This window comes from Neovison vison, chromosome 3 (assembly GCF_020171115.1).
Source record: "Neovison vison isolate M4711 chromosome 3, ASM_NN_V1, whole genome shotgun sequence".
In the NCBI taxonomy this organism is placed as follows: Eukaryota; Metazoa; Chordata; class Mammalia; order Carnivora; family Mustelidae; genus Neogale; species Neogale vison.
Genome location: NC_058093.1, coordinates 78602715 through 78623011, shown reverse-complemented (window position 1 = coordinate 78623011; position 20297 = coordinate 78602715). Strand labels below are relative to the sequence as shown.

Sequence of the window (20297 nt, the reverse complement as noted above, 5' to 3'; positions counted from 1 at the left end):
GTATGGCTGATGTGGTCAAAATGTAAACATTCCCATTTATTCTGTGCTTATGAGATATAGAACAGATGTAGATTCATTGTTTGAAGTGCTGCTGGTATGATGGAAAAATACTGTTGTAACTCAGATGTTCAGAGGAATAGGCAACACACTTTAGTAATATAAAGATAATTTTAGCAGCTTCCAGTTCTTTTGAACTAGGGCTCTTGTATTAAAATGTTTAAAGTGAATGAGGAAAACATTTTGTAAAAGACATTTAAACATAAGCTTATTATTTTATAACACTTAGAAAGAAACATTTCCAGTATTCTTCTGAATATTTAATTTTGTAATATTTTATTAGCTTCAAATGAATACAATCCTACCTCAAACCAAGACTTTTTTTTTTCTTTTTCTTTTTTTTTAGGTTTGAGCTTTTTCCTTCACTGCTGTTCTGCGCTAACTGCTTTGAAACTTTCCATGCATTTTTTTTTTCAGTAGAAGAACATCTCTGTACTGTCTCCCATTGCATATTTCAGCTGTGACAATCCCTGCACTTTGCCTATTCATTTTATCACCTGCTCACCAAAAACAATAAAATATCTCTAACTTCTGATTACAGATTTGCTGTTACTTGGTTTTAGAACAAGGATGCATTTCACTTTTTTATTGCTGTTGTCTTATAGGCATGTGGAGATCCCAAGGCAAAACCATCCTACCTTATTGATAAAAACCTGGAATCTGCTGTGAAATTCATAGTCAGAAAGTTCCCTGCTGTAGAAACTCGCAACAACAATGTAAGTCATAGAAATTTTTATATTGCTTGATTTTAGCAATCTGTAGGGAAAGTAATGTTTAGTTCTTATTTGTCTAATTCTTTGTATTTTGGTATGCCAATTATGTAACTTGATTAAGGGCTTTTGGGAACAATATTCTTATCTCTAAACTGGAAAAAATGACTCCGAACTACATCACCATTTTATTATAGAAAACGTAAGATCTTAATTTCTTACACACTTCTTCTCTTTCAAGTTGGGACAGAAAGTAAGGTAATAGCAATGTATATATTCCAAATATTTGCATGACTGGTTGGGGAGTTTTTAATTATAGTCATAAACTTTAATTTGAAATTAATAAATGTCTTCATAGAATTTTTATTCTTTTTAGTAACTATCTGTGTTTATTCTAAAGTACATTTATTTCTTTAGTATTTTTATAATTGAGGAAGACATTTCTGAAAAATAATATAACAAGGTGATGGTGTAGGATCTTTATTTTTCCATATTACTTTCTTCAGATGGAGTAGTTTTTCTTAGTATATACAATATAGTCATATCCGGAGTCTTCCTGATATGTTTATATAATCTTTTGGTAGTTCTTTATAATAATTTCTATAAATAACTAATTTTAGAAAATTAGAGCTAATTTTATCTCACTATGGTCTTTTCATATAAATTTTGTTGACTTGGAATCTTTCTGCATGTCTTTTTAAAAAATTTTTTTTCTTTTGTAGTCTCATTTTATAATCTTTACTTTTTTTTTCCTTATGTACAAACTTAGTCTAGAAATTTCCTCTTATATATGGTCTCCGTACTTTTAAGAAACTGTTTAAAAAATATTTTGTCATCTTTTAGTTTCCTCAAATCATGTATATTTATTGAAGAATCATATTTTCCCTGTTGATGATCACCTTTATTTAAAAATATTGTAATGTAGAATCAATCAGAATTAATAGTCTGATAAAGTGCTTTTTAAAGAATTTTTAAAAAGGTCTGTTTCTTGTGAGTACAGGTTAATAGAGGTCTTTGTGTGTTTCATAGACGATTGTGTTTCATAATTGTTATATTAAGATATCAATTAGTTTTTGATTACAAAATGGGTGATTTAAAGTATACGCTTCTTAAGAACACCATTATTTTATGGAGAATCTTTTTTAGTTATTGACATTAATTAACTGACTCATCTGACAGATAATTTACCCACTCTGAATGAGAGAGATTTTGTAATGAAAATCTGTCCTACCTTTAGTTTTATATATACTTCTTTTTCTTCTGGCTCATAAAATCTCTGTGATATGAGCTCTCCAAAGAATCATTTTAGTTTAATTTGTGTGTGTGAGTATGTGTGTGTTTGTGTGTGTAAAGTTCTATGTGAAAATAAGCATAGTTCCTAAATAGGAGGCCTTTTTTTAGAAAAATAGTAAGATCTGATTAAATACATGTTCACTGTTTTTGTAACATTAATATTTTTTGTTGAAGAGTAAATTAAGAATCTTTGCTTTTCCTGATTTGTGGGGCAAACTTTATAATAATGCTGCTGTTTTTTGTTTTTTAATAATTTTACTTCCCTTCTCAAATTCTGCAGCACAAAATTGACTTTTTAAAATAAGCTTTTTGGAAGATTTTATTTATTTTTATTTATTTAACAGAGAAAGAAAGATCACAAGTAGGCAGAGAGACAGGTAGAGAGAGAGGGGGAAGCAGGCTCCCTGCTGAGCAGAGAACCCAATGCAGGGCTCCATTCCAGGACCCTGGGATCATGACCTGAGCGGAAAGCAGAGGCTTTAACCCACTGAGCCACCCAGGCGCCCCTAAAACAACAGTTTTATTAAGGTATAATTCACATACATATAGTTTACTCACTTAAGGTGTACAATGCAGTGGGTTTTTAGTACATCCACAGAGTTGTGTATCCTGTACCACAATCAATTTTAGAATATTTTCATCACCACAAAAAGAAACCCTAGACTTATTAGCATTCACTCCTGCCAATCCCCCATCCCTAGATAAACTCTAATCTTCTTTCTTTCTGTATGCCTATTTTGGAGCTTTGGAATAAGTAGTATCATATAACATGTTGTGTTTTTTGACTGGCATCTTTTCATTTAGCATGTTTTTATGGTTTATGCAAGTTGTAGCATATATTAGTACTTCATTTCTTTTTATTGCCAAAATATAGTCCATGGTGTGGATATATCCTTTTATGTATCCATTCATCGGGACGCCTGGGTGGCTCAGTTGATGAAGCGGCTGCCTTCGGCTCCAGTCATGATCCCAGCGTCTTGGGATCGAGTCCCACATTGGGCTCCTTGCTCGGCGGGGAGCCTGCTTCTCAACTCTGCCTCTGCTGCCACTCTGCCTGCCTGTGCGCGCACACTCGCTCTCTCTCTCTCTCTGGCAAATAAATAAATAAAATCTTATGTATCCATTCATCAATTGATAGATGTTTAAGTTGTTTCTGCTTTTTTTTTTGTTTTACTATTATGAATAATGCTGCTGTGAACATGTATGTAAAAGTTGTGTGAACTTATGTTTTCATTTCTCTTGGATGTGTATACTTAGAGGTGGAATTGCTGGGTCATGTGGTAATTTTTTGTTAAACCTGTGAAATTAGTTATATAGTATTGTTGAATGTTACGCTGCTTATAGAATTTACTCTGGGTTCTGTTTGCAAAGTCTGAGTTTTGTCATACAGCCTTTAAAACTATTCTGTATAATGCTGTTCTGTTGTTTTTTGCCTACTGAAGTACTATGTACTAGGTATTTATGAAATTTTGTGATTTCAGTTTTGATCTGAGCCTGCTAAAATCCTGGTGAAAAGTTCCTGGCAAACTTGGGTTAGGAAATGAGAAATGAGTTCAGTTTTTTTTTTTTTTTTTTAAATTTCATAGAAGTAGTTAATGGAGGTTTAAGGACTAGCAACTTTCCTTAGTACCATCTGGGAATGATAGAAATTTGCAGATTTCTGGCTGTTAGGTATGCTGAAGAAATGGTATTGATATCATAGTCGGGTTTTTTCCTTTGTGTTTGGGTCCTTGAGTCATTGTATAAATATGTGTCACAGAGCATGCTTACTTTATCTCATGCATCAGGGGGAATTACTGGTTAGCACTGTTTTTGTTTTGATTCAGGTAAGCACCACTTGTCCTCAGTTTCAGAAAAGGCAATCATAAAAATATTGTTTTGGTAAAAATTAAGCACAAATTTATTTAGATTTGATTCTTTAAAAAAAAAGGCTACCTGTGTGCTCACAGATAGCTGGTTATCTGGTATTCTGAGAAAAGGAGGACACTATTATCTGATACGCCCAGATTGGTGCCTAACAGTGCTTTAACAGTGATGATGTTGGACTCTGTTGAGTTAATTTTACTGTCTTGCTCAGCCCCTTTGTAATCTGGTAGAAACTTTTGTACTCTCCCGATTCTGGAGTCAGGATAAGTCAAGGAATGTTTGTTTTGTTTTGTTTCTTTTTTGTTTTTGTTTTTGTTTGTTTTCTGAGTTGTGATTTTGAACTGGATGCCTCATAGGCTTCAAAGCAGGTTGATTAGGGTAAAAGTCACCTGAATAAAAGTGATACCAGTTTTATAATTACAGCAGCATTTACTGAGTGTCGAATATGTGCCAGGCTATGTATTTTAATAGAGTTATTTTTCTTATTTAATTTTAGATTAAAGAAAGCATTTCTGAGCTGAGAGATTGTCTAATATAACTATAACATGGTATCTTCTAGTATTTTGAAAGTGACTGCCAGATGGTTTATAATTTGTTTCCTGTAAGTTTCTTATGAGCATATAGAGAGAAATCTGTAATTTTCCTAGATAAAGAAAATAGTAGAAACTTCTTATATTTTTAACAGGTAAAAATTGTTTTGTCCAAGAAATTCTAAAGGGGCATTTTAAGGAAATGTTCAGGTGTATATATGTTAAAATATTTCTTTTGAAATATTTTTCCTTAAATATTTTAATTTCCTCCCTTTGTTCTGATGTTAAATTTCCATCTAAAAGCTACTTTGTGTTTTTTAAAACAGTAAAAATATCTAACACAAAGGTGTCATTGTAAGATTTGTCTACTTACTGTACATTTTAGTGTAAAACTTTTTATTTGATTCCCAAATTAATGGGAAAGTGATAAAAATTACTGCCCTGTATATGTTGAATGAATCAGGTCTTAATTGCTTAAGACTGACGGCATTGTTGGTGAGGAGAGTGCCACAAGAACCATACTGAGATTCTGGACTGAGATATAGGCCATTATTGAAATAATTAGAAAATTAAGTTTTTAGAGGAGTATTTTGTGTTATAGGTATTACTTATCTCCTCTGTTAAGGAACCCAGTACTACAGGATACTATGTAATAAATTAAAGTTTTTAGCTTACAGCATCACTTAAGGAAAGACAAAATAAAGCAACTCTAATACTGTTGGTTGTGAGACATGGCTTTAGAATCTGTTTTTTTTTTAATTTTTAAAAAAAATTTTAGAAGATTTTGTTTAAATGAATCTTAACACTGAACAAATAAAATAAAAAACCAAAAAATACAAAAAAGAGAGAAGATTTTGTTTATTTATTTGAGAGAAAGTGAGAGAGCACAAACAGGGGGAGCAGCAGCAGGAGAGGGAGAAGCAGGCTCCCGCAGAACAGGAAGCCCTATGCAGGACTAGATCCCAGCACCCTGGGATCAAGACCTGAGCCCTAGGCAGACGCTTAATGACTGAGCCACCCAGGTTTTGTTTTTTAAACACCATTTTATCCCTAGTGCATGGTACATAAGAGGCAATAAATAAATGTTTGATGAGAGAATAAAATTTCCTTTATTGTTTTAAATTTATGTCAGAACCCAACGTAGCAATATTTTTTTAATTTCATTATATTCTTAACTAAAATGTAACTATCCTTTTTAGTAGAGTTACACAAATATGTCTCATTAATAATACTACTGAGAATAAACTGGAATAAGAACAGGAGTTCCAGCTTCTTAAAAACATAAATATGTTTTGGGAGTCGGGTGCTGGTATCAAGGATGGGAGTAGGGAAGCTCTGACACATGCCATTATGCACTGGTTTAGTGGTTTAGTTAGAAGGAAAGGGTAAGGAAACTTACTTGTTTCTAGCTAATCTCTAAGAGGGCATTTGTTGTCTTGGCATGGTTTCCATTATGATGTGGTACTTAAGAAGACGGACTTTGGAGCTAGTAAACCAGAATTTGAGTTCTAGCTGAATGATTTGGGAAAGTCATTTCACATCTTTTTTCTTTTTTTAAAAGATTTTATTTATTTATTTGAGATACAGTGAGTGAGCGAGCAAGAGTGGAAGCTGGGGGAGTGGCAGAGGGAAGAGGGAGAATCAGATTCCCTGCTGAGCAGGGAGCCCAACTGGGGCTGGATCCTGAAACCCTGGGATCATGACCTGAGTTGGAGACAGATGCTTAACTGACTGAGCCACCCAGGTGCCCCAAGTCATTTCACATTTTTTTAGTATATATGCTGCTGAAGTGAGCATAGTCATTTCATATCTTAAATCTTCTTTGTTCTTATCTCTAAAATGATGGTAATACCAATTCTTAAGAATCAGTTTAATATCTACTAAGTACTTCACAAATTTGTGTGACAAATTGCTTTTGAAAAATGGAAGCTGTTACTTACATTACCTTGCTTTTTGGCCTACTTCACTGGTTTTTCTTTTAGCTGCCCTTTATAATGTGGGTGTTTCTAGATGGCTTCCTGCCCTCCTCCCTCCTGTACTCCCCTGCCTACAGTATATATGTATGAAAACATTTACTTCATGGCTTCAACTAAGTAACAAACGGTCTTCTTTTTTCTGGGTTCTAGATCTGAATTCCGTCTACCTTTTGGACAGCTGCACAAGTTAAATAGCAAACTTTCATCTAGTATTGAACACATGGTTATCTTCCATTTTGTTTCTCTTTTGTCTTGAGTCTCTTTTTGTCTTGAGTCATTATCTTCCACTTTGTTACCTAAACTAGAATTTTCTGAAACCCCTTTGACTTTTAGAAAAAGTCACGTTAGTCATTTAGGGCTCATCAGTTTTAATACTTGCCAGTTTTCATAACGTTTTGAATTTATTCCCCCCACCTTTAGGTCTGCATCTCCTGCTGGGAGAAATGCTATGATAATCCAAACACTGCTTTTCATGCCTTTCCAATCTCTCCTCATGTTGCCACCCCCCATCTCTCACACTGGGGAGGCCAAACAAAACAAAACTAATCTGTTTCTCTGTTGTAACTCACATGTCTGTTTTCCTGGCCCAAGTACTCATCTTTGAATCCTGTTGAGTAGGATATAGTAGGCCAACAAATAACACTTTGGTTTTAAAAGAAAATTATAATAAGATAATGTAACAATTTTTTAGCCTTTTTTTTTTTTTAAAGATTTTATTTATTTGTCAGAGAGAGAGAGAGAGAGAGAGACAGAAAGAGTGCACAAGCAGGGGGAGTGGCAGGCAGAGGGAGAAGCAGGCTTCCCACTGAACAAAGGCTGATGTGGGTCTTGATCCCAGGACCCTGGAATCATGACTGAGCTAACGGCAGACACTTAACACACTGAGTCACCCAGCTGTCCCATTGTAACAGTATTTTGATGGTGTATTTTGTCATTAGTCAATATGTCTCTATATATACTCTAATGGAAGCTTAAGGAAATATTTGGTCTTGACTGATTAAACTCTGCCAAAATTAAAAAATAGTGAGAACTAACTTAAGTGTCTATTCTTTTAAAAAGGTATCATCAACATTCATTTAATATCTTTTCTTCATATAATAGTCTTTTTATTGTAGCTTGAATAAACAGAATAAATAAAAGAATGAAACCCTGATTTGTAGATACAACTAAGCCATGCTTTGATACATTTGAAAAGTATTTGAAATAGGTCAAGTACTGGCAGGAATTGCATTAGCACTAATAACCTACCTAAACTTGTTTAATTTATCTTTCAATTTTTACCAAAAGTAATATGAATGTATTGTAATGAGTCAAATAGTTCAGAAGAATTTAGGATGAAAAGTGATTGTATCTCCTATTCCATTCTTTCCTACCCTGGTCATGTTTCTCAGAAGGAACTTGTATAAGGAATATCTTATTTTTCTTTTATAAATTCATTTACCAATGTTAGACACTATCTATAGTCTACAAAAGAATTTTGTAGACTGCTACAGAAGAACTTGGGTCATTCAGTTTCTTGCTCCTTACTCACTCTCCTCTTCTTGATATTCAGTAGGTTTTTTTTCTTAATATTTTTGGATCATTGGTTACCTAATTTTTTTTTTTTTAAAGATTTTATTTATTTGACAGAGAGAAATCACAAGTAGACGAAGAGGCAGGCAGAGAGAGAGAGATGGAAGCAGGCTCCCTGCTGAGCAGAGAGCCCGATGCGGGACTCAATCCCAGGACCCTGAGACCATGACCTGAGCCAAAGGCAGCGGCTTAACCCACTGAGCCACCCAGGCGCCCCTGGTTACCTAATTTTTAAACTTTAAATATAGTTCTCTATTTTTATAGCCTAATCACAGTCATTTATACTTTAATGCTGTCAAAATTGTTAGTGCTTTCCTTTGTTTTTGAAATCATAAAGTGTTCTGAAATTGAATTATATACTGATTCTAAAAATTAAAACTAGTAAAGACCTGTGTGCTTAGTTTGCATTGTTTCACTCCATTGTCACACTGAACTTAGAATAATTTATATTACATATATGTATTTATGTTTATGTATATAATATATATAGCATTAAAATGAAATGGATTCTTTCTTCCAAAATTATTTCATAGTTAGATTTGTTTCATAGATGCATCATAATTTTCTGTACTTATAGTTATGTGCCTTGATAGAATTCTTAAATTTACCTGTCCTAATAATCACATTGATCAGCTTTCCTTTTTTTATGGAGCCCACTCTTCTATAACCTGCAGCCTCTGACCCCCCTCTGGACAGTTTGCTTATGTCTGCTGTATAGCTTTCGTCCTGGGAAATCTTCTCTGTTGTTCTACCAGGGCTTTCATAAAGTTTTCATAAAGTTTGGGAATGTCCTGAAATTGTGTACCGAGTTTGAGTGGGAAAGTAATTTTGAGCTTTTATTGTAATCTCAGGGATGATTCTTTGATCCCCAAACACATCTCTTTTGAAATCATAATCTTGTATATTGTATATTCTCATTATACTATACTGTAAGCATACCCTCTTCAGCTCACTGATGCTGTTTTCCTGCAAATGAGGCTGTCAGTGGACATTTACTGGGGTTTTATAGTATAGCCCCCAAGGAGATACATTCCTGGCATTTGCAATCATCTATTTTCCTCAAATTTCCTGAAGTTATATCTTGCCTTTAGTGATAGTTTTTCAGCTGTCTTTCAAAGAATCCCTTTGGCCGCAATGGTAATTATGATCCCTTATCTAATAACAAAGGATGTTACGAATACCTAATAACTTGTTGATTTTTAATTTTTATTTTCTTTGTCATTTGTTCAAGGGGGCTCTAGCCACTTTTAGCCTGTACCCTCTGAGTACCCTTAGCATAGTATTTTATTGCTTATCATGGCAGGCCTGGTCTTACCTTTGGTCAGATCAGAAGTTATTTGTCAAGATCCAGAGTAAAAGACAACAAAAGAAACTATAATGGAGTAAATGAGAAGATTTTTGCGAAATCACTTATTTTCTTTTTTCTTCTTAGCAGTAATCTTGGCTAAAATTGTTTTAAATATGTATACCCATGGTCTTTGGCCACAAATAAATAGGATAGTATACTATGTTAGTCTTCTGTCTAGTGTTGGATAGAATGTAGAACACGGGAAAATTATTTAGTTGCTTATATATTTTTTAAATTTTTATTTATTTGAGAGGGAGCGTGAGCGCATGAGTGTGGGGGGAGGGGTAGAGGGAGGGAAAGAGAGAATCTCAAGTGGACTTCACACTGAGCCTTGATCTCCACATGGGACTCGATCTATTAACCTGAGATCATGACCTGAGCTGACATCAAGAGTCAGATGCTTAACCAACTAAGCCACCCAGGCATCCCTTAATTGCTTATTTTTTAAGGAGTATTTTGTTTTGGGAGAGTATGTTTATGCTTTTCATGGCACAAATGGCCATGCTTTCTTTTGCTTCTAGGCCTTTCTTTATTGCTGTCTTTACTATCTGGCAAAATATTTTATTCCCATATTCTTTGACTAGGCTAACTTCATCTTGTCTTTTGGGTTTATGCTTAGATGTCACATTTCAGAGAAACTTTCTTTAACCCTTCCAGTTAGGTTATGTGCTGCATGTATAGTTCCCTCCATTTATCATTTACTTTATTCACTTATTTGAAAGGTTTGTTGAATGATGTCTGTGAGCCAAGTTCTGTTATGTGAAAGGGGATCCAGCAGTGAATAAACAAACCAAAATACTGCCCCCTGTAGAGCTTATATTCTGTTGGGTAGAGATAGAAAAGAATATGAATATAATATCAGGTAAAGATGAGTTCTAAGAAGAACAGAGCAGAGTGATAGTGGGGAGATACTTAAGGTGACCAGGGAATGCTATTCTGAGGAGGATGAAATTTGCAGTCATTGAGATGAGAGCTTATAGTGACTTGAGCTAGAATGGTAGAGGTGGAATATGTTCAAATTCTCAATTATTTTGGAGACTGAGCCATGAAATGTTCAGATACTAGAATTGCATTTTGAAGATAGAATCTAGAGTAATTTGCTGATGCATTGATGGGGGACAATGAGAAATAGGATCTGAAGATTTTGTTTGAACAGATATCAAGCTTCACTTGGGAGAGGACATAAGAGGAACAGGTTTGCGGTGGGAATAAAGAAGCGGTGGTACTCACCAGCTCAATATTAGATATGTTAAATTTGAGGGGCCTGCAAAACTGAATAGAGATTTTGAGTAGCCAAGTCTATGTATAAGTATTGAGCTCATATATGTAGCATGAAGCTGAGAAGTTGAAGAGAAATTGTTAAGTGTTTTAATGGAGAGGAGGAGTGGCATAATCATTGAGAGCAAGAGAATGAATTGACAGTAAAAATTGGCAGTGAAAATGGAGTAATGTTGCTACTCAGTTATGGTTTATGATCATGAAGTAGGGTTGAGATCAAGTCAGCCTGTGTATATTCTTTCTCTCACTGGGTTTTTTTTCAGGCAATAATGATAGAGGGAGAAAGGGACAGGGGTGTAATACAATGACGGGCCTTTCCATTTTGGGGGGGGGCATTCAATTTTAAGATGGATAAAAATAGAAATAGAGCATGAGATGATGAATGAAAAGACTGTAGGGCAAATGTATAGGGGGTGCCTCAGAGTTCAAAGAATTGATGAAGATGTAAAGGTATTAAGAGGATATTATCTGTATTAAGTGGGAGTTATTCTTCCATTGATGCTATTTTACCTTGTCTTCAAATCTCCCAAGAACAACAGATAAACAAAAAGGCCAGAAAGAAGCCACGGCAGCTTAAGCATTAACGTTATTCCTCTTTATAGGCCTGTAGATTGAGGAAATTTAACATGAGCCACCACTCTCTGTCAGTATGTAAGAAAAATAATTCCTGGGAGCCTTCTGTATTTTAGGATCTCCTTTAACTTCCCCCATCTTCTTTACCATCCTCACTGCCCTTAGAAACTTCTGCAATTCTTTTGTGGTCTTTTGCAAACTAGAGTGAGTGAGATGTGTTTGTGTTTGTGTTTTAAACCTCTTTCGTGTAATTACTACATAAATATCTACATACTACATAAATAATTTCTACATACTATATAAATAATACTACATAAATAATTTCATGTAATTACTACATAAATATCCCTCACTAGATTATATACTCATTTAGAGGGCTATCATTTTATTGATAGTTTTATCCCCAGCTCCCTCATGTTGCCTGATAATAATAGGTTGGGATATTTGTTGACAAAATGAATACTATTTTATTACGGTAATTCTTCACTTTCCTAGAGGCTACTTTTCATATCACTTGCCTCTTTGAATACCTCTGAGAACTAGGAAGGAAGCGGTTCCACTTTCAAGAAGAGGAGAGCCTGGGTGGCCCAATCCATTAAGCTGAACCTTTGGCTCAGGTCATGATCTTCAGGGTCCCGGAATCTCAAGGTCCTGGGATTGAGCCCTGTGCCGGGCCCCCAGATCAGCAGAGAGTCTGCTTCTCCCTTTCCCTCTGCCTCTTCTTATCACTCATGCTCGCTCTTTCAAATAAGTAAATAAAATCTTAAAAAAAAAATCTTCCCAAGAAAAAAAAGTGTGTGTCCACATATAGATATGTTTATAGCAGCATTCATTATTTGTAATAGCCTGGAACTGGAAACAGTTCAAATGCCTAGCAATCAACGAATAAATAAAATGTGCTATATCCACTTAATGAGATACTGTTTAGCAATTAAAGGGAACACACTACTGATGCATATTGTAGTATCCTTGAACTCCAGAAACATTTAGGCTAAGTGAAAGAAGCCAGATCGAAAAAGCTACATATTGTGTGATTCTGTTTTATAGGAAAAGTCTAGAAAAAGTAGATTTGTTGAGACAGAAAGTAGATAAGTAGTTGCGTGGTACTGAGGGTAGTGGGGATAAGAGTGAGGTTAATGTAAGTAGGTACAAGGGAACTTTTAGGGATATTGAAAATTTTCTAAAGTAATAAGGTTGGTAGTGGCACAACTCTAAATTTACACAAAGTATTTAATCGTTCATTTATCATGATATGGTAGGTAAATTGTACCACAATAAAGCTATGAAAAACAAATAATTTTGAGCAGCCAGAATTGGTATTTTAGAAAAAATAAAGCTTATTTAGAAATAAGCCTTTTGGTTCTCACTATGTCAAGCTTGTTGAGTTTACTTAGGCAAAATTGTAACAAGTCTATTTTCTAAAGCACTGTACATTAAAGGTACTCTTATCAGGAGCAAATGATAATTGACAGGAAGAGAAATAGAAACTTTAAAAAGTGAAAAGTATAGCCAGCAAGGACTGTTTAATGTTAGCTTATTACCTTGTATATGTTAGTAGCACCTAAGGCTATCTTGACATGAATAGCTCGGTATAATTATTGATTACAGTGATGACATCTAATCAGTAAGAAAAGCTTGATTTCTTTCTGTGTCCCCAGGTTATGAAAGCAAAGTTATCACATATTCTAGAAAAATTTATAAAAATTAGTTATTAAAATTCAGTGTAAAGGAACTAGCTTCATTTATATTTTTACTTATATTAGAAAATGGTGCCATTATATGAGGTATATTGTATTATTAACACAGTGTGCTGTCTTTTATATAAACCTGTTAGTTTTATGCCTAACCACACTATACTAGGATCTGTAATTAATGATTTTTCTAGTAGTAATGATAAAATTACAGTAGTTTCATCAGTTTGCATTAATTTTGACCATCTTGTAACCAGAAATCTTAAACTTTCAGGATTTTTTCTGATGCAAGTTAATGCACTGAGGTGGTCAAATAGAGATTGTTTTAATTTACCTAGTGTTACATAACAGACCACCCCAAATTTTGCTGAGCTTAAAACACAACTTATTTCTTATCATTTTGTGCATAGGTGGGGTAGTTCTTGTGCTTGTCTCACCAGTCTTACATCACAGCTGCATTTAGCAGTGAGTTGGCTGGGGATGGGCCTAGCTGGGCTTAGCAAAATGCTGAACAACTTCTTTCCACATGATACGATATTTGAGGCTTTTTCACCCATGGCATTTTAGGACAGTGTTCCCGAGAGAGGAAAATTGGACGCCATAAGGCCTCAAGTTAAGAGTGTTATTTCTGTGGCTTTTTGTTGGTCAAAGCAAGTTACAAGACCAGTTGAGATTGTAAGGGTGGAAAAATAGACTGTAATTCTTGATGGGAGGAGCGATTAAAGTCCCATTACAAAAGAAGCAGGCTTTAATATTTTTTGCCTTTCTATTCTTTAAAATATAAAATTATGCATTTCAGAATTGAACAGATGACTAGCATAATTGGAAAAAGTTTGGATTTATATATAAAATGAAGAGGTTGAATTAGAGAAATTCTTGGAAGCTTCAGTCTGATGAGGCTACAAATAAATACAAGTATTTTCTGAAAATAGCTTTGGCTTTGCTTATTCCTAGTCTAATTTTGTGTCATTGTAGGGCAGCTTCAATGTTGAAGTGTATTGGAGAGGTGTTTGGGCTTTGAAATTTGACCTGTATTGGCATTTTACCCTTTTATGGTCTATTTCTGTATCTGGAAAGTGAATATAAAAATATACCTGGATTGGGAAATAGAAAAAAGTTCTGGAGATAGATGGGAGTGATGGTTGCCCGACTATGTTAGTATATGTATATTTTTAAGATTCATTTAGAGAAAGAGACCACAGTTGCGGGTAGGGGGGTGGACAGGATAGAGTGGGAGGGATTAGGGTTACTTTCCCTAAAACTTACTTACTTTTTGTTCAGAAAAATGCATTTCTGATATAATTGACTACCAATAGAATCGTCTTATATATGATAAAAAAAGAATCCTACAAAATCCTATGAACCTTTCTAAAAAATTGTGTACTTTTTGTGTGAATTTGGATTTTCAGGTAATCTTAAGAGATTTGCTTATATTGGATGGAATATGTCATTCTCTTTAGATGTTTCATATCCTTCTTTTATGCTTTCTTATCCTGGAAAGACATAATGAAATATTTTGCCCAACTTGGAGGATTTGTTCAAAGGATTAAATCACCACTCTGTGTTAGGATACATAAACTCATTTGAGGCACGAGTTGATGCCTGATACTACATTCATTTACAGTCAGCAGTGTAATTTGAAAATTGACTTCATGATTTTTATGTTGAGAATCTTGAGGATTGGTGATGGATTGATTGTCCATCTATGTGCTATGTCCATCTCAATGCTGGCGATACAGCAGAGAATGATACAAATGCCCTTGCTCTCATGGATTTAAGTTCAAGTTGAGATTTTAGACAACAAACAAGAGAAATAAATACATACTTTGATTGGAGATAAGTGGTAGAATAAGGAGTTAGAGAGTAATGAGGAAAAGGAGACTATTTTAGAGAAGAATGCTTAACAGTGGCTTCTCTGAAGAGAAGTGTGGAGTGAGTTATGCAAAGAAGTGGAAAAGAGCACCCCAGACTTAAGAAGAGCAAGTGCAAAGGCTCTGTGGTAGGGCCAACCTTGGTGAAGTTGATTAAAAGAGCAGGGAGAGAAAAAAAAAAAAAAAAAAAAGAGCAGGGAGAAGACCAAAACGTTAACTACTAAGTGAGGTAGAAGAGTATGAAGGGAGATGAGGTCTTAAAGGTAGGCAGGTCTGCTATTTAAATTTGATTCTGAGGCTCTGGTAGGGACTTTGTATTTTAAGTGTGATGGGAAACCATTGGAATTTTTTAAAAGCCTTCTATTTTGAAATAATATTAGACGTGAAAAAATTTGCAGAAATAATGCAGAGAGTTCCCATATACTCTTTACCCAGTATTAATATCTTGCATAACCATTATTGGAATCAGTTTTTTTAGATAGCGTGTTTCTTTAAAATTCTCACTCTCCCGCTTCTATGTGGAGAAGACTGAAGAGGCAAGAGGTGAAGTATAGAGTCCGGTTTGGAGGCTAGTGTGGAGATCTAGATGAGAGTTGATGAACGCAGTAGCTGACAGTTCCTTAAGAGGTTTATCCAAATAGCTTCTTCGGGACTCGTACTTTTAAAAGCCTGGATTAGAATATCATACTAAGAAACTGTACAAAGCTTTCCCTGAAGTCCAAGCTCCTATACTTGGTTGTTTTTTTAAGAGGAACAAAATACTAGCATAATTTAGACGAAGAAAAATACTGTGCATAAGCAACTTTGTTAATGAAAGAAGGTAATAATTGAAATAAGTGAATAAAGAACGATAGCCACATTTCTTTGTGTTGAAAATCAGTGAGTAGCTCTCTTAGGTCTTGGTTCCTTGCTGTAAATTGTCAGTACTTTTTCTTTGAAAGAATGAAAACTAGTAAATACTAGATGTCAGTCATGTTTTTAGATACTTTGTGTGGAAAATGCTTCTTACTTTGACAAAGATCAATTACCAAGATTTTTCATTGCAAAGGTATCTTATTTTATGATCTGCGTGGCTACTCTTTTACTTGAATGGTAAGAATTTTACTTGAATGGTAAGAATAATGATCCATGGTTTGAAATTTTAAGAAAGCATTTTGTAACTATATACTTTGCTAATGTATATAGTTAATCTATGAATCCATGATATGCTTTTAAAGTATTAATGAATAGAATGCATTCTTCTCAGAGTTGTGCTTTTCTAATATTCTGTTATGTAACATTAAACAATTTATTACTAATTTATGTTCTTAAACTATTTCCTGCTTTTTGTTCGCTATAAAACAATGAGGTGATGAATTAAGAAAACTTTGTTCTGGATGTTGAACCTAAAATTAAGTACTTTTTGGTAGTATCTACTTTCCCTCACTTTAGGAACTAAGTGGTAGCATTTTTTGTGGTTGAAGTCTGAAAATTGTAGACACTTTTGTTCTTTGTTATAGGTTTATATAATTTATTTTCATTAAATAGAGTACATAGTTGAGATGATTGAGTGAGATGCTTGTAGAATATTTGGAACAATGCCTAGCAAAAAGTGCATGCTCACTTAATATTAACTCTTATTAGAAGTACTATAAGTAATATTGGGATTATTTAAAATAGCCTTGTTTTTGGTTGTTTTGAAGAAGTAGTCTGTGAGCCTCCTTTGTTACTTACTTAATATTTAATGGGTAGCTTCTGGGTGTCAGGCATTGTTAGATGTTCTTATGTACTTTATTTTGGCACATCATAAGAGTAGGAGTTAGGTTCTGAGAGGTAAAGTCATATAATCATCGTTGTGCAGTAAGATGTGGGCTTTCTTTCCTTTTTTATTTATTTATCTTTTCAGTGTTCCAAGATTTATTGTTTATGCACCACATTCAGTGCTCCATGAAGAGGTAGGCTTTCTAACAAAACTACCCAAACCTGTCATCTGTCATTGACATATAAAGGCCTTTTAATTTGTCAAAATCACTCCTCTCATAGATGTTTATATTGCATAATTTCTTATGTGCAGAGCTATATGATATAGGTTGTGGAGATTGAAGAAATGAGTTGCATACACTATCTTATAGTGTTGGAGATAGCTGTGATACATGGAAGAAAATGATATTATTAGAAATTAGACACAATTAGAGGATGGAGGTGTTGCTTGCATTCAGGGAAGAAGATTAATCCGGAATGATGTTTTTGTTTTTGCTTTTGTTTTTAAATTTTATTTATTTATTTATTTGAGAGAGAAAGAGAAAGAGCCAGTGTGAGCGGCAGAGAGAATCTGGAGCAAACTCTGCCCTAGTGTGAAGCCCATTATCGGGCTCAATCCCACATGACCTGAGCCTAAATCAAAAGTCAGATGTTTGCTCAACCAACTGAGCAAAGGAGGTGCCCTCAGGGATGGTTTCTTGAAAATAGGTTAACATTTAAACCAAGTGATTTGGGAGTAGTGGGATTTGGACATCTCAGTAGAGGAAACAATGAAAACATGAGATAGGAAAATAGTGAATAATTTGTTTTGGCTACTGTGTGTGAATGAATGTAGGGGAAATTTTAAGATTGGAAAGATAAATTAAATTTAGGACCAAATTGTGTAGGGCTTTGAAAACATGACTGTTTTGAATTCAGACATTCATTAGTTGAGTTCATTTCTTTTGGTCATTGTAGAAGCTAGTTACATATGGTTTGGGGGGAAATAAATTGAATGAGAAATTTAGACCACAATGAGATTTTGTTATTAAAAAGGGAAATTGGTGGGTATGCAGAATGGTACAAAGAACACTTTATTAGGAATGAGGAAATGGGATTTCCAATTCTGGTCCTGCCATGAAGTAGTTCTATAACTTTGGAAAAGTTCTTTTACATTCTGTGTACATTAGGTTATCAGTATGTAAAATGAGGTTTGTATAAAGAATCATTAAAGCCATAATGAGATGGTGACTGTGTCTTTTTCTTTTGTCCAAATCGGATGATGAAATTGAAAGATACGATTAATAATTAAGCCCAGTCGCAACTGAATTATATTCTTGCTTATCTTAATGAGTCTTTCACCTATTATGTTTCAAAACTCAAATTTAAAGTACTGAACAGCAAGAAAAAGGACTAAGACATTAATCATAAATGTTTAATGTTGAACAAGGTGAAGGTAGTATAATCTGAGGAAATAGAAGCTTTTAAAAATTAATTATCTTTAATTGAAGTATAGTTGACATACAGTATTACATTAGTTTCAGGGTATGTGACATAGTGATTCCGTAAGTTTGTATGTTAATACTACGCTTACCACAAGGGTAGCTAACCATCTGTCACAATACAGTGCTATTATAATAACACCATGGCCTATATTCCCTGTGCTATACCTTTTGTCCATGACTTAAACTCATTCCATCACTGGAAGCATATGCCTCCTACTCCCCTTCAACCATTTTTACCATCTGCCACACCTTGGAAATAGAATCACTTTTAAATAAGTATCTGCTTGATGTTATGAGTGGTAATGATTAAAAATGGGCGTATGAACATGGAATTGTTTTGAAACAGATGTATTCTTCAAAATAAAGGCAGTTACTCTCGTAGATAAAGCTAAAAACAGTTACACATCACTGTAAGTATACACTTTAATATGGCATTTAGAGGAAGTAATGAGGTACCTCATTTGCACATGTTTTCTAGACAGAATTCTTTAAATGTCTTCAGGGACTGAAGTCTGAGGGTAGTTTACCCTGTGCTTGCTGTTTTAAATTAGTCTTGTTACAGTTTTTTTGTTTATTTTTTAAAGTCTTCCCTTAATGTTTTAACTGCTGTAAATTTTCTGGCTTATAATGGTTCATTACAATTACATGGAGAGGCATCTTTTCCCACAACCTTCCTGTATAAGTAAGAACTGCATGAGAGCCTCAGAATTATGTGGATTTGGTAGCAAGTTTGTTATTTCAAGCCACTTTTCCTGTATTTTCTAGTTTTCTCATATTCTGACTAGGTGATTCTCAGACATTTAATGTGTATTCAGATCACCTCGGTATTTTATTAGATCTGCCATGGGCCTGATTCAGTAGATTTGCTATGGGCCTGAGAATTTGCTATTCTAATAAGCTATCCTAAATGATGTGGAGTTGCTGTTCTGTGGACTACACTCAGTATCAAATGTTCTAGGAAGTTTATTGGAATTCACATTTATTGGATACACAGGACATTAAATATGGCTGGATTCTTTCAGAACTTATATTGATAGTTAAAAAAAAACCTTAGGACTTTTGTAAATCTAGTAATACAGTTGATTGAATGATATTTATCTTTTGTATTCACATTTCCCTCTTTCATGTCTACCTTTGTCTTAATCCTAATTTTGCTTCTTTCTCATTTCTTTTTTTGTTGTTGTGGTTTTTTGCTTTTGTTTAATGTATTATTATGTTTTGTGGATCTGGTTAGGGAACCGTTACTGTATTTTATGTTTGTATCTACATTTTATTTTGCATGCGTAACGTGGCTTTGCCTGGATGTTCTTTTTGGTAAGTTCCAAATTTATAAAGCATATTATTTTTTTGTAGTGTAAGTTACAGTGTTTTTCTTCTTTTTTCCCCTCTCACTTCTAGTAATGTGATCATGCTCATGAGTTTTTTTTTTTTTTAAAGAGTTCATTTGATATTTTTTCCTAACATTTTCCAACTTTCCTTAATAGTAGTGCAGTTTGATACTAACCTGCTTTCATTGGTTTTATAGCTTCACGCTGTCAGTTGCTGATCACTATTAGCAGTTGCTGTCTCAAGTATTTTGGTTTTTTAAAAAGCCGTAATCATTTAGAGATATTGTTCTAAGAGCTTGTGCTTCCATATAGCAATCATAAAAGAAGATAGTTTGTAGTAAAATTAAGTATCTTTTTTCTGAATGAATAATGGATTCTGGTTTTGTTTTTACAGCAACAGCTTGCACAGCTACAGAAAGAAAAATCAGAGATTCTGAAAAATCTGGCATTATACTACTTCACATTTGTAGATGTTATGGAGTTTAAGGTAATGTATTTTAATATGTAAAATTTAACATAGAATGATGTTTGTTAATTGTATAAATTGCTTTATCACTTGTATATAATAAAATTTGACTTCTTCTAGAACTAAAACTTATAATACTTTTTATTTGTGTGTTTTCTAAATTTAGTATCATTTATATAGCTGAGAGATTAAAATAAGCTTTATTTTCAGGACCATGTTTGTGAATTGCTGAATACTATTGACGTTTGCCAAGTCTTCTTTGATATTGTAAGTATTATTTTCAGAAAAATTTCCGATTCTCTTCTATCTGAATTTCTAATAGAACTAAGGGGACTGAATATTTTTCTTCAGAAAAAAAAATCTACGTGTCTAATGTGTGAAATTTTAGCATTGTTAAGTTGGCATATTTTGTAGCATTTTTTTTAAGGTAAGGAGTTATAAGGAGTTTTTAAGGTAAGGAGTTTTACTTGTTTTATTTGTCACTGGGTATAAGTTTTGCCCATATTGGGAAGTA

The 20297-nt window shown here is 34.0% G+C and overlaps 1 protein-coding gene across 2 annotated transcripts in view; it reads left to right on the top strand.

The window, feature by feature from the left end:
- NCKAP1 (NCK associated protein 1) overlaps nucleotides 1-20297 on the top strand; it is a 102975-nt gene that overhangs the window by 18433 nt on the left and 64245 nt on the right. For both annotated transcript variants that reach the window (XM_044242492.1, XM_044242493.1), the window contains 3 exons: nucleotides 663-773; nucleotides 19712-19804; nucleotides 19994-20050. In XM_044242492.1, coding sequence (XP_044098427.1) covers nucleotides 663-773; nucleotides 19712-19804; nucleotides 19994-20050 — 261 coding nt within the window. The remainder of the gene's footprint in view (nucleotides 1-662; nucleotides 774-19711; nucleotides 19805-19993; nucleotides 20051-20297) is intronic.